At 44.6% G+C, this 14,780-nt stretch overlaps 1 protein-coding gene across 1 annotated transcript; it reads right to left on the bottom strand.

Moving 5' to 3' along the window:
* Positions 1-888: 888 nt before the first annotated feature.
* Positions 889-13,872, bottom strand: vhl (von Hippel-Lindau tumor suppressor). The gene is made up of 3 exons (XM_052017932.1): positions 13,556-13,872; positions 8,604-8,741; positions 889-3,088 (listed from the first exon to the last, which is right to left on the bottom strand). Exons 1-3 carry the CDS (start codon positions 13,752-13,754, stop codon positions 2,904-2,906), a joined length of 522 nt encoding a protein of 173 aa, XP_051873892.1. The 5' UTR covers positions 13,755-13,872; the 3' UTR covers positions 889-2,903.
* Between the last annotated feature and the right edge of the window lie 908 nt (positions 13,873-14,780).

Raw genomic sequence — 14,780 nt, 5'->3', positions numbered from 1 at the left:
CCCACTTGAAATAATTGCGAGAGAAGGTTTTAAGTACAGACGGACACTGTACCTGATACTTCAACTTGGCCCAGTGATTGGTTATCGGGTGAGGGTGGATAGCGGGGTCGCTCTTTTCCCAGATGGATAAGCTGCGAGTGAATGACAACAGGGGCGGGAATTAGTCACCGGGGTAGAGCAGTGTGGGCTGAGGAAAAGATAGTCAGAACTCACCATTTCCGCACCAACGGAGCGCGACGGCGATTCCTACTCTGCATGTTCACTCTCAGCCGCGCCAAGGGCTGGGTCCGACTCCGGGGTGGGTCCTGGTCTGGGTCTGTCACTCTCAGCAAGCGGGGTATAGTGACGCGCCAGTGACAGGCAGCCACGCCGGCGGGGCTGGGACCCCCCAGTGCTCTCTGCACAAGCAGATCCTCAAGGTCCTGCCGATGTTTTTCAAGAAACAATGAGATGCATAGGGAGCTTAAAATAATCAGTGACGGGCCCTCCTTACCCAGGGACCCCTCAGTGTCACCCCCCCCCCCCCCCCCGTAAACCAGAGACCCCTCAGTGCCATATATCCTCTGTTTGATGCTGGCTGATGCCTGATCCCCCATCCTAACCCAGCAAGTGATCAGTGTCAGACGCCGGGTGACAGTACTGGAGCCCTCTGAATGCACACTGGTCGGTACCAGGTCAGATTCATTGCAGAATCTCCACCTCCAACCTGCGTGAAATCCATCAATTCTTCCCCACCCAGTGTTCATCCTGGGATATTCCCGGCCCACAGACCTATCACTTGTCTTTCTTGCAACTCAACCAACTTGGGGAGTTTAACAGAAATAATCCCTGCTCTTTAGTGACATTGCTGCGCCTTCATTTGAAAAGATCACACCGTTACATTTCAACTTGTGCAATATACTTTTAATAGCTTTATTCAATTTTTACATACAAAATATATACAAAGAACTTAATGTGCCCACATCACAGGTGCAGTGACTAAAAAGCAAGTAATGTTTGCAATAAAAGGATGCCTGAAATTTACATCAACCTTTGTACGATGAATTCTGTAGATCCACTTTAGTCTGACTCAGTAGCTGAGCTCAGGTCATGGTCTTGTTAGGGTGTTACCACTAGAACTTCACAAGCTCAGCATCAATCATGCCTTGCATAGCTGAATGTCTTGCAGACACAGGTCTGGTCTTGGACATGAAACGTTGTCACACAGAATTGCTGTTGGGTCAAGGGAATGACTGGTGTTGTGGGATGGAGAGCAAAAATCCCCAAGCCCTAACAAGACAAGAGGTGAGAGGTGAGAGCAGTCTTCCTCTCAAACCAATGCTGGAACTTCCACTGTTTAGTATTTACACAAAGGATTTAGACCAGTACCAAAAGCAGTTTCAATATTTCCAGACACATTAAAACATTGGCAGTAATGGAGAAGGTCTAGAGATAAAATAAAGGAAGACAAACTTGTAGAGTGGAGCAGGAATTGACAAATGAACTTTAACATGGAGAACTGTGAGGTGACACATTTGGACAAGGAAGAATGAGGCTGTTTATGCATTGGAAAGTAAGTTTCTAAATAGCATAGGAAAATCGAGGGATTGGGAGAGGACTGGGAACAGCCATACCATCACTATAAAATGTAGTAACATAGGGAAGCAGCCAAAAATAAAGTGAGAATTCCTAGGGGAATTTCTGGAGGGGGACAGAATTGAAAGACATGAAGGTTCTGTTCAACGTTTACAGCACCGAGGTTAGAGTACCAGCAGCACCAGGTACAGATCTGCTTCATCTAGCAAAATTATATGAAGTGACCAGATGGTGAAAAGAAAATCTACCGGGATGATAGTGAAACACAGAAATTATATCTACTAGGAAACATTGAAGTCTAAGGTGACCAAACAGTAGTCTTCAGGGTTATGACAAAAGAGAAGACCAGAACCGGGGACCATAAACACAAGCTCAGCAGCAAATAATGAACTTCAGAGGTTACAATGCAGAATAAACTGGCAACATGGGCTAGTTGAGGCACAAACACATACAAATGGGGAGCTCAGTACATGAAACAACCACAAGCTCACATACAAATATCCTGAAATTTTAATTTAAGGTTTAAACAAGAAAGCCTTTCCCCAGTGAGGAGCCATACAATTTTGTGGATCTTAGCTGGCTTCTCAAGTAAACTCATGCTTATGCCACCTTCAACAACTACACAAAGTCAGGGCATTCTCCCCAAATACTCCATGCTGCTGTTTATACTCTGGGTGAGTCTTCCCCTGCCCATTATATCCAGCTCCATCAGCAAATTTTATTCTTCCATTCCTCATGTGTCACCCAGTTTCCTCTTTGTTACATCCACATTTTGCTCCTTCAGTGCTGCACTTGGCAGCAGTTTCACACACTAACCATTTTTTGTATCACACACTTAGCACTGTGTTTTCTCTCGATCCCAGCCAGTTCTACCCTCTTGTAGAATAAACTGCAAACTCGCTTCTCAGACACCCATGCGAGAGACCTGAGCTACCCCAACTTCCTGGCCAAATCTACTTACTTCTACTGCTGCCTGATAGTGACAGGCCCATGGCAGTCCAGTAATTCACTAAGCACTGTATTCACTGAAAGATACAAGAGGATTTCCACACCAGCAATGTAAAAAAAAACATTTGGTCCAAGAAATAGGAAGATAAAGGAGGAAAATACAAAAATGCCAACAATTAAATAATTAATTGATCAGTTGGAATCTTGACAACAGCTTTGTGTCATAGTCACATTAGAGAGTCACTGTTCTTAGGGCGTATTTAAATTGAGTGATGACGTTCGTTCTATTCACCCCGGTAGATCACAGTTCATAGGTTGCCTATGTAAAATATACCAGTGTTGATCTAGGTGAGAGGGGGTGGGGGAAGAAAGGAATGACGTCACTCTAAGTTCTGGCTCTTTTCTTCCTGTTCAGCCAGCTGCTGAAGTCGTTGAAGATCTTTCAGGACCTGGGGATGATCCTCCAGTTCGTCGCAGAGTGATCTGACAATCTCCAGATTTCTGTAATCCTCCCGCTTCACGAGGCTGCGCACCACTTGCAGACACCTCTCCTTTAGTGTGTAAACTGAAGGAAAGGGAATACACCACCTGAGCTTTCACACAACATAACTCCCATTTCCTCAGTGACAATTTTTATTTTTAAAAAAACTGTAAAGTTTAAAATCACAATTCTTATCAAACCAGACAAACCCTCATTATATTGTAGGCCTTTTCAGTTAACAGTACAACATGGCAGAAGAGGTTACCTGTATTGTGGTTGCATTGTGAGAAATATGGCAGCTAATTTGCACACAGCAAGCTCCCACAAGCATTAATGTGATAAGGAGCAGATCATCTGTTTTGGTCTCTGTTGAAGGATCAATATTGTTCAGGACAACATGGCGAAACTCCTTCTTCAGACTAATGGTGTTGTAACATTTACGCCCTGGAATGGGGCTTAAACTGATAACTGCTCAACTTGGAAGTGATCATATCACAGTCACCGGACCAATTAAACGTTTTGCCGTTACCGAGGGCTTGCCGTAATGACAATACACATTGGGAAGGTTTAATTAAAACAGAGACTGCAGAGGCTGGAATCTGGAGCAAAAAACAAACTGCTGGAGGAACTCAGCAGGTCAAGGAGCATCTGGAGAGAAACAGACAGTTCACATTTCAGGTCAAGACCCTTTGTCAGTGCAGATCACTACTCTTTCATTCAGATGTAGGGTCTTGACCCCAAAACGTCGACTGTACATTTCCCTTCACAGATGCTGCCTGACCTGCTGAGTTCCTCCAGCAGCTTGTTTTTTTTCCACCGGAAGGTTTCATTTTACTGGATATGGGCATTACTGTGCCAATTCTGATGAATGGCTTTTGGTCCAAACAGTTTTCTCTCTGCACAGCCTGAACTGCTGAGATTTTTCCATGACATTGTTTCACCAGCTGCTGTATCAGCTTAAATCAGTCACCCAAGCAGGGAAGAGTCATTCAAGATACAAGGTACTTCTTCCAACTTTTAATTACAAATAATCAAAAGCCTCAGAATATGAAGCAGCTTCTTCCCTCTAAAGAATACAGAGCTGAAGTAGCAGGAAGCAGGCACTCGCCCATTCACTGGGAGACTGTTCAATTAACAAATAACCCTGTGCTCTGTCCAAGACAGGCACTCTCAACGTGTGAGCCTGTGTGATGGGTCTTGTACAGAGAAGGAAGGAGAGGGATGATCTGATGGCGAGGAATTGCACAGCCAAACCCAGTGATGTCCTCACCCAGCTAATGAATGGAAGCACATTTCCCTTCCTTAACCAGTGCACTGAAGCCTTGTTCAAGATCCCAAACTAATCAGAAAGTTACAAGAATGGAACATGGTGTTTACAGCAGCCACTTCTGCCTTCAGACCCCTCCCCACCCCCACCAGCTAAATTAAAGGAGGCAGGGGGTAAACTTAACTGCCAAGTCCAGGAGTATGGTAGGGACACTCTGACCCATGTAACGTTCCCTTTGATATGTGGGAAACTGGGGAGACTTCCGGTGTCCCTGGTGACCAAGTGTGCAGGAAGTGGGTCCGGCTGCAGCTCCTGACAAGCTGCATTCCACAGCAGGGGCTGCAGATGGGCTTGCTATGGAGCATCTGCCATGCTGAAAACATTGTGGATAACACGTTTAGCGAGCTGGTCACACTGCAAACAATGGCTGCACAGGCAGAAAAACAGTGGGTTTTTCCAGGAAGAATACAAGGCATAAGTAGGTTGTGCAGGCCATCCCCCTCTCAATCAAATATATTATGTTAGACACTTTCGTGGCAGGGTGGGAATAGCCTCTCTGGAAAGTAGCAACAGCCAAGTTTGTCACATCAAGGTTGTCTCTGCTGCACGGCAGGGAAGGACAAAGACTAGGAGCACTATAGTGATGGGAGACTGGACTGTAAGGGGAGCAGACAGACATTTCTTTAGACATAAACAAGACTTTCGAATGGTATGTTGCCTCTCTGGCGCTAGGGTTAGGGATATCTTGGAGCAGCAGCAGGACATCTGAAGGGGAAAGGTAAGCAGCCACAGGTCATGGTTTACCTCGGTACTAAAGGTATGGGTAGAGAAAAGGACAAGGTCTTGTAATGTGAACTTGGAGAGTTTGGTAGCAGATTAAAGAGTAGGACCTCTAAGGTTGTAACCTCTGGTTTTCTTCTGGTGCCACTCACTCCCGAGTATAGGAATAGGAGGATAGGGCAGATGAATGAGAGGCTAGGGGGATGGTGCAAGGAGGGTTTTAGATTTTTGGATCATTGGGAATGTTTCTGAGGTAGGGTGGGCTCTGTACAAGCAGGATGGGATGCACCTGAACTAAAACTATTCTAGTATCATTGCTGGGAGATTTACTTGTGCTGTTGGGGAGGTTTTAAACTAATTTGGCAAGGGGCTGGGCACAAAATAGATGTAGAATTGGGGGTGAGGTTTAGTCAATTATAGAAAAGAGAATCTAGGTCAGTCCAGAGGGCAGAGCAGAAACGGGCATGATAAGGCATGTGGGAGGATTAGGAAGGCTAAATTGCATCTATGTTAATGCAAGGAGTCCGACTGGTAAGGCAGATGAACTTAGAGCATTGATTAGTATGTGGGAATATGACATTGTCGCAATCATTGAGACATGATTGAAAAGGAGGGCAGGACTGGCAACTTAGCATCCCAGGTTGTGGAAGTTTCAGGTGCGATAGGGAGGGATGTAAAAAAGAAGGAAGCACGGTATTATTGATCAAGGAGACAATCGCTGCAGTAATGAAGGATGTTGTATTCGAAGGCTCTTCAGATGATGCCATTTGGGTAGAGGTTAGAAATAAAGAAAAGGCGATTACTTTGCTGGGGTTATACTACAGGCTGCCCAACAGTCAGCAGGTATGTAGGTCAATCACAGAGAGGTGCAAGAAAAATAGGGACACAAGCGACTGCAGATGCTGGAATCTGGAGCAACAAACAATATTGGAGGAACTCAGCGGGCCGAGCAGCATCTGTGAGGGGAAAGGAATTGTCGATGTTTCAAGTTGAAATGTTGACAATTCCTTTCTTCCCACAGACACTGCTCGACCCGTTCAGTACCTCCAGCGGATTGTTTGTTGCAAGAGAAACAGGGCTGTGGCAGTAGGAAATGCAACTTCCCCAATATTATCATGAATGACCTTAATGTAAAGGGATCAGACGGGTAGAACTTTTAAAATGCATCCGGAGAGCTTTTTGTGCCAGTACGTAGATAGTCCTACCAGGGAGGGGGCTGGGCAAGACCCCTGGCAAGACCTTGGGAATAAAGCTCAGCAAGTGGATGAGGTGTCAGTGGGCAAGTACTATGAAGACAGTGATCATATCTTGGTTAGTTATGGAACCAAGGATGAAGGGCAAGCACAGCAAGTGCAAAGAACCCTCAACGTCAAGGGGTAAAGTAAAAAATGCAAATCCATGGTAGGTATAAAGTACTTAAAACAGGGGAGGCCCTTCGGCAGTATAGAGACTGTAGGTGGGTGCTTAAAAAACATTGACAGAGCACTAAATATCAATGGCAGATAAGATTAAACAAAATCCCAAAGTATTTTATATTAAGAGCAGAAGTAACCAGGCAAATTGAATGACCAAAGGGGCAATCTACATAGAACCAGAAGACATGGGTGAGATTGTCAATGAATAATTTTCATAGAATATAGAAGAGTGCAACACAGGAATAGGGCCTTCGGCCCACAATGTCTGCACTGAACACAATGGCGAATTAAACAAATTCTCTTCTGCCTGTGCATGATCCATATCCTTCCATTCTCTGCATATTCATGTGCTTAACCACCTCTTAATCGGCACTGTCTTATCTGCTTCTACTACCTCCCCTGGCAGTCCATTCCAGGCACCTACCACTCCCTGTGTAAAAAAACTTACCCTGCACATCCCCTTTTAACTCCCCCCCCCCCCATCTTAAATGCACATCTTCTAGTATTTGACATTTGTATTTTCCAAGGTGACAGACATTGTAGTTGGAGATTTCCATTGGGATGATGAAATTCTAAACTACGTTACGATTATAAACTAAGTATTAAATGTTGTAGTGGATATAAAGGTGAACAAATCGCCAGGACACGAGATGGGTCCTGGGCTGGAATGGGAGGCAAGGAAGGAAATTGCTGGGGCCCTGACAGAAATTTAAATTTTTGCTGACTAAAAGAGAGGTACCAGAAGACTGGAGGAGACCAAATGTGGCGTCTTTATTTAAGGAGGGCAGCAGGGATAAGTCTGGTAACACTGGCCTGTGAGTCTAACATCAGTGAAAAGGAAATTATTGGAAAAAATCCTTAAGGACAGGATTAATCTACACTTGGAAAGGTAAGGACTGATCAGGATTAGTCAGCATGGATTTGTGGTGGGAGATCCTAACTGACTAATTTAATTGAGTTTTATTTTGTAAAGGAAACTAAACATACTGATAAAGGCAGTGCAGTTAATGTAGTTTACATGGACTTCAGCAAGCCCTTTGATAAGATACCACATGGAAGGCTGATCCAAAAGGTTAAAGCACATAAGATCCGATGCAAGATGGCAAACTGGATTCAAAATTGGCTTGTAACAGGAGACAAAGGGTGATGATGGTGCGTGGCTGTTGTGATTGAAAGCTAGTGACCAGCAGTGTACCACAGGGATTGGTACTGGGACCCTTGCAGTTTGTTTTGTAAGTTATTTATAAGTTATGGTAAGCTTGCAGTTAATTGGTGGTGTTGTTGATAATGAGGAGGGTAGTCTTGAGCTACAGAATGGTATTGTAATTTGGGCAGGATGATGTCAGACGCAATTTAATCCTAAGTGTGAGATGATGTATTTTGGCAGGTTCTAACAAGGGAAGGACATACAGTATACCATGAATGGTAGGGCCCGAGGAAGTATTGTGAAACAAAGGGAACTTGGGTACAAATCCAAAGATCCCTGTAGGTGGCAGTGCAGGGAGATGGGGTGGTGAAGATGGCATATGGGAAACTTATTTTCATTTGACAGAGCCTAGAGTGTAAGAGCAAGGAGGTCTTTGCACAACTTCATAAAACATCAGTTATGTCACAGCTGGAGTACTGTGTGCAGTTCTCATTAAAGGATCTGATTGCATTAGAAAGGGTGCAGAGGAGATTCATCAGGATGGTTCCTGGGATGGAAGGTTTCAGAGACTGGATAGGCTGGATCCCTTTCCCTTAGGGCAGAGGAGGGTGAGGGGTGATCTGATATAGATGTATAAAAATATGAGAGGTTGCCCCATAGCAGAGGTGTCTAAGCCTATAGGGCATAGGTTTAAAGGTCAGGAGTAAGTGGTTTACAGCAGAGGAAGAATTTTTTGATCCAGAGGGTGATTGCAATCTGGAACGCGCTGCTTGAGTGGGTGGTGGGGGCAGAGACTCTCACATTTAAGAAGCATCTAGATCACCACTTGAATCACCAAGGCATGGAAGGCTACGGACCAAGTGCTGGTAAGTGGGATCACTATTTGATGTTGGTACTGACATGGTGGGCCAAAGGACCTGCTTCTGTGGCGGATGACTCTGTGACTCCAATTAGGATCAAGAATCATTAAGGCTTATTGCAGCTGATTACCTGGTATGGTGATCTTAACTATGATGTATCGAGGCTGCCCAATCTCATTCACCTGGCCTGGGGGGGAGACAAAGACATCATGGCCATTGACAAGAAGTCTGTCGTCAGAGATTGCATCGCGGAACATCCAGGGGTGACCTGAGGAAGAAAACTGGGAAGGTTAGTTCTTTCCAAAAGGGAGGAAGCAGTCACCTCCTCCCCAAACTGATCTAAATAACACAACAACCCAAGTCTGGCTTGTTTCATTAAATTATTTTAAAGAGCTTGTCATTTTACAGTTACCATTATGCTGATTTTGCCGTAGATGGTCTTTATTTCATTGTGTAGAAGTCAGCCCTCCCTAAATCTATAATCTCATTGACTAATTTACATTTCTCCTTTTCAAACACTATAATGACTCTGTAATTTTATGATTGTTATGAGATAAATTGGTATTGGTTTATTATTGTCACTTGTACTGACGTACAGTGAAAAACTTGTCTTGCATACCGATGGTACAGGTCATTCATTACACAGTGCAGTTACATTGGGTTAGTACAAAGTCCATTGATGTAGTACAGGTAAAAACAATAACAGTACAGAGTAAAGTGTCACAGCTACAGAGAAAGTGCAGTGCAATAAGGTGCAAGGTCACAAGGTAGATCGTGAGGTCATAGTCCATCTCATCGTATAAGGGAACTGTTCAATGGTTTTATCACAGTGGGGTAGAAGCTGTCCTTAAGTCTGGTGGTACATGCCCTCAGGCTCTTGTATCTTCTACCTGATGGAAGAGGAGAGAAGAGAGAATGACCCGGGTGGGTGGGGTCTTCGATTATGCTGTCTGCTTCACCAAGACAGCGAGAGGTAAAGACAGAGTCCAAGGAGGGGAGGCCGGTGTCTGTGATGCGCTGGGCTGTGTCCACAACTCTGCAGTCTCTTGCGTTCCTGGGCAGAGCAGTTGTTGTACCAAGCCTTGATGCATCCAGATAGGATGCTTTCTGTGGTGCATCGATAAAAGTTGATGAGAGTCAAAGGGGACAAACCAAATTTCTTTAGCCTCCTGAGGAAGTGGAGGTGCTGGTGAGCTTTCTTGGCCATGGCATCTACGTGATTTGACCAGGACAGGCTGTTGGTGATGTTCACTCCAAGGAAATTGAAGCTCTCAACCCTCTCGACCGTTGATGTAGACAGGTGCACGTACACCGCCCCCTTTCCTGAAGTCAATGACCAGCTCTTTTGTTTTGTTGACATTGAGGGAAAGGTTGTTGTCATGACACCATTCCACTAAGCCCTCTATCTCCTTCCTGTACTCCGACTCATCGCTGTTTGAGATACGGCAGGCTATTAATTAAATATGGCTAGTAATATTTGCCAAATCTTGATATTCAGTGACATCACCCTCATGAAGCCCCTACCATCGACATCCTGGGAGTTACCACTGAACAAAATATCAACAGGACCATGTGCATAAAGTGTATCTACAGGAGCAGCTGTGTGCACTGAGGAAGTGATTCACCTCCTGACACTCCAAAGCCTTTCCACCATCTACAAGTCAGAAGCAGAAGATGCCATTTTGCCATTAGCGCTTGCTCTGCCATTCAGTAGGATCATAACTGATCTTTTTCCCCAGCAACAGTTTCCTGCATTAATTCCATACTGTTCAATACCTAAAAATCTAGGACAAATTGTTTCAAATAATATCCTGATAGGTAGTGCATTTCTGGGATGTGCTAGTCTGCTTAACCCAACCTAAATACATCGATCCTTTCAAAGATGACTCAACTCCATTCTGCATTCTGCTCTTAATTCTTTTCGTGTGCTAATTCTAGCCATTTGACCTCCATTACCTGTTAACCATTTCTTATTCTTCTAGAATACAGGTTTAGTTTGCTCAGCTAGGTAAACCCACCATCTTTGGAACCAGTCCAGTGAATCCTCACTACACTCCTCTATGATGTGCATCCTTTCCTAGGTAAGGAGGCCAAAACCGTGCACGATACTCCAGGTGCAGTTTCATCAAGGCCCTAAGAAACTGCAGCAAGACTTCCTTACTTCTGCATTCAAATCCACTTGCATTAAAGGTCAATATACCATTTGCCTTCCAAATGGCTTCTTGCACCTCTACATTGACTTGTGTACCAGCACACTTTGATCTCTTTGAACATCTACTCTACCCTCTCTCTCACCATTTCAAAATTTACTCTGCTCTTCTGTTATTTTCACAGATGTGGTTAACGTCACATTTTCCACATTATTTTCCATCTGCCATGTTCTTGCCTACTCACTCAACTTGTCTGTATCCCCTTAAATTTTCTTAATATACTCCTCCCTACTCACAGTCCTGCCTAGTTTAGTATCATTAGCAAACTTAGAAAAATGACATTTGGTCCCAGTAGCTAACTTGTTGATCTGGATGTGAAGTGCTAGGGCTCCAGTACTTGTCCTCACTGAATCCCACCTTGTCACAGCCTACCAACCCAAGTAGAATCTACTTATTCTCAGATTTTGCTTTCTGTCATAACCAGTTCTCAATCCATGTCAATATATTGCCCCCGTCCCATGTGCTCTAAACTTATTGGCCAACCTCCTCTACGTGGACTTTTAGAAAGCTTTCTGAAAATCCAGATACATTAATATCCACTGATTCTCCCTTACATCAGAGCTTGTGCAGATTAGGAAAACATGATTTTCCTTTCATAAATCCATGCTGATTTTGCTCAATCTTATCTTCCTTTCAAAGTACTATTATTACCTCCTTCATTATAAATTCCCTACTACTCATGCAAGGCTAACAGGTTGGTAATTCTGTTTTCTCTCTTCCCTCTCTTAAATAGTGGGTCACATTGCTCCCTTTCAATCCACAGGAATAAATCAGAATTGATGGAAATTTGGAAGATGATAACTAGAGTACCCACTATCTCTAAAACCACATCCTTTAAAACTCTAGGGTTTTGATCATAAGGTCTTTGGGAGTTACCAGCTTTCAAAGCTCTCCAACTTCTCTAGTTTCCTTCACTTCTTCGTTCTTGTTCGACCCCTGATTTTCTAATATCTCTGGCAGGTATTTCTTGCTTCTTCTATAAATGCTTACAAAAAACAAACTACTAGCTAGCACAAAAAGCAAACAGCAGTGCCTCTTTCATCCACTTAACCAAATTCTACCTGACTGTACTCTCAAACATGATAGTCAATTCAGGGTCACCTTTCAAATGATTCAAATATTCCCAACCCCAAACCAATCTCTACACACCTCCCAAGCCCCGAAGTGTCCAACAACCAAACTGTTAACAAAGCTAAAAGTTAAATACAGCAGATGCCAAAAATCTGAAATAAAGCAGAAAAGAAAGGATGGCAATGTTCAGCAGGTCAGACACGTAGAGAGAGTAGAGTTTAAAGGAGCCCCTTGCAACTTCCCAGTCCGTGTTTCCATCGCCAACAACCACTTGTAATGCAACACCCATCCTTTAACCTCTTCCTTTCCCTTCACCCAAGGACTTTTCAGGTGAAGCCGTGATTCACTTGCACTTTCTCCAATCTTGTGCACTGCTTTCAGTGCTCAGAATGTAGCATCCTCTATGTTGGAGAAACCAAACAGTAATTATGACTACTTTGTTGAACACCTGTGCTCAGTCCACAGGGGTGACCATGAGCTGCCTGTCACTTTAATTTTCTATCCAAATCTGACCTAATTATCTGTGGCCTTCTACACTGTTTTAACAAGGTGTGATGCAAGCTTGAGAAATAACATCCCATTCTTTGTCTGGACACACTGCAGCCTGCAGGACTCAACATCAATTCATCTACTTCAGGTAACTCATTTTCTGTTTGTACGAGAACTGGCCTTTGATCTTTTTCCACTCTATCTTTCGAACTTGCAGTACTTGGCTCACTAAGAACCAATCCTGAAATTTCCATCAAACCTACCAACACGCCACACTATACACTCTTTCTGTCTGTATCAAGAACAGGCCATTTCTGCCAGTCATGCATCTGATTTTTGGCTCAGTTTTTCTCTCTCTCTACTTGTACGGCATAGCCTGTTGGGTTTGTCCTACAGCCTTGCAATTAGCAACATTAAACATAGGCAAGGGTGGACAATCTACTTCTAAATGTCATGTGAACCCATTTGGTCTCAACTTATCAGAGATATTCCTTTTGTTCTACTCATCCATCTCACCTTCTCTGCTACTGAATCTAACTCGTTTTCTCCCAGTCCCAGTTTTGATGAAGGCTCATAGACCTGAAGCATTCTCTGTTTCTCTTTCTGCAGATTCTGCATGACCTGTTGAGTGTTTCCAGCATTTTCTGTTTTTATTTAAGAACAAATGGAACATCTGTGAACAAGGTGAAAGTGTCACTCAAAAATCCAGGAGGAGAAAATCATTTTCAAGGTGGACATTCTTGGAAGCAACAACGAATTAAGCAATAATCCCAAAGCAAATTACTGTACCACAGATGCTGGATCTCCATAACCTCAAACCCAGCTGCAGATGCCAAGCTCAAACCTTCCTCTAGACCCTGAGCCCAAACCCACCAGTCCCCAAAACTTTGCCTTCCAATCCCAACCACCCTTAGATTCCCAATACAAAACCCATTTCAATATTCCCAAAACCCACACCAAGATGTGTTCCAAATGCTCAAATCCAATTCTAGACTCCCTACCCCAAACCACCTCTGATCCCACAATACTGCCCCTTGTCTCTGACCATAAAGCCTCCCTTACCACCCAACCCACCTCCAGACCCACCACCCTAAACCCACCTGTGAACCCCCCCCCCCCGATCCACATGACTGCTGATGCACCCCAAACCCACCCCGTACCCGCCCGTTGACCCTGGATCCCAGATCCACCCCGGACCCACCCGTTGACCCCAGACCCACCCCCAATATCCAAGCCCAAATCCCTAACCCAGTTCCCATCCCAGCACAGGAGCTGGCGCTAGGACGCCCATGGCCCGGGGTGGGCCGCTTACCTGTGAAGGTATTCATCTTGCGGCCGCTCTGCGCTGCCATCTCGGCGTAGGTCTCGGGTTGCCCGTGGTAGTTGATCCAGACTGGCCGGACGCTGCGACCTGTGCAGTTACAGAAGGTGACGAAGGAGTTCTGCCGGCTGTGGTGGGAGCGGAGTCGGCCCACACCAGCTCCTCCATCGGGGTTCCCGATCTCCGGCATCGCTTGCAGCACAACAGCGGGCCTCAAGCCTGGTGCCTACGTCACTGAAAGCTACACCCACCCCCCCAACCCGCCTACCAACGTACTGATTGGCTGACTGCACTGTCAATCGGTGCGCGAACTATGATTGGCGGATACTTGTTTATTTTTCATTGCGTGGTTTCGAAATCGTGATTGGCCAGCCCGCACGTCAATCACAGGATCGACAGGCGAACCGGTACCCCGTTGATTGACAGTCCCGGCTGGCTGGCTCAGGAAAATTGCCAGGGAGATCGCATTACTGGAACAGACTCAGAGAGGGTTCTGTGTCCGGTAGTCTTGTGGGGCAGAGGTTCCTGGGATCTGTTATGGGCTCTGTGGGGCTGAGGATTTGGGCGACCGCCAGCTGATCAAAGAGATTTGTAACGTGTCAAAGACAGAAAATGCTGGAAACACTCAACAGGTCAAGCAGCATCTGTGGAAGGAGAAGTTTTGTCAAAGTTTTGGGTCTGCAACCCTTCGTCAGAAATTCTGACTTCTCAGTTCTGATGAAGGGTCGCAGACCAAACCAGAGACAGAAAAGTTACAGAGGAAAGGTTGAGAGGGATATGGGCCAAACGCAGGCAAAAGGAACAAGCTTAGATCGGCATCTTGGTTGGGATGGACATGTTAGGCTGAAGGGCCTGTTTCTGGGCTGTATTATTCTATGACTCTATGAGAGCTTACAGCAATTTCTGTTTTTATTTCAGGTTTCCAGCATCTCCATTTTCTAAAAATTTCATTTTTTTTGTAATGGCTCATTTAGTCAACCAGTCAATGTTGAAGATAGCTGACACAGTAGACCAGCTCTTTCCAAGACCACTCTATCACCAAGGGTGAAGGAAGTCTTTCTCTGTAGCTGTGACACTTTACTCTGCATTCTGTATTACCTTGTACTACCTCAATACACTATGTAATGAATTGATCTGTATGAATGGTATGCAATACAAGTTTTTCACTATACTTCAGTACAAGTGACAAAAATAATAAACCAATTCCAACCAATTC

The sequence above is a fragment of the Pristis pectinata genome, chromosome 6 (assembly GCF_009764475.1).
Source record: "Pristis pectinata isolate sPriPec2 chromosome 6, sPriPec2.1.pri, whole genome shotgun sequence".
In the NCBI taxonomy this organism is placed as follows: domain Eukaryota; kingdom Metazoa; phylum Chordata; class Chondrichthyes; order Rhinopristiformes; family Pristidae; genus Pristis; species Pristis pectinata.
Note: the sequence above shows the minus strand (reverse complement) of the source record. Positions and strands in the feature narration are given on the sequence as shown.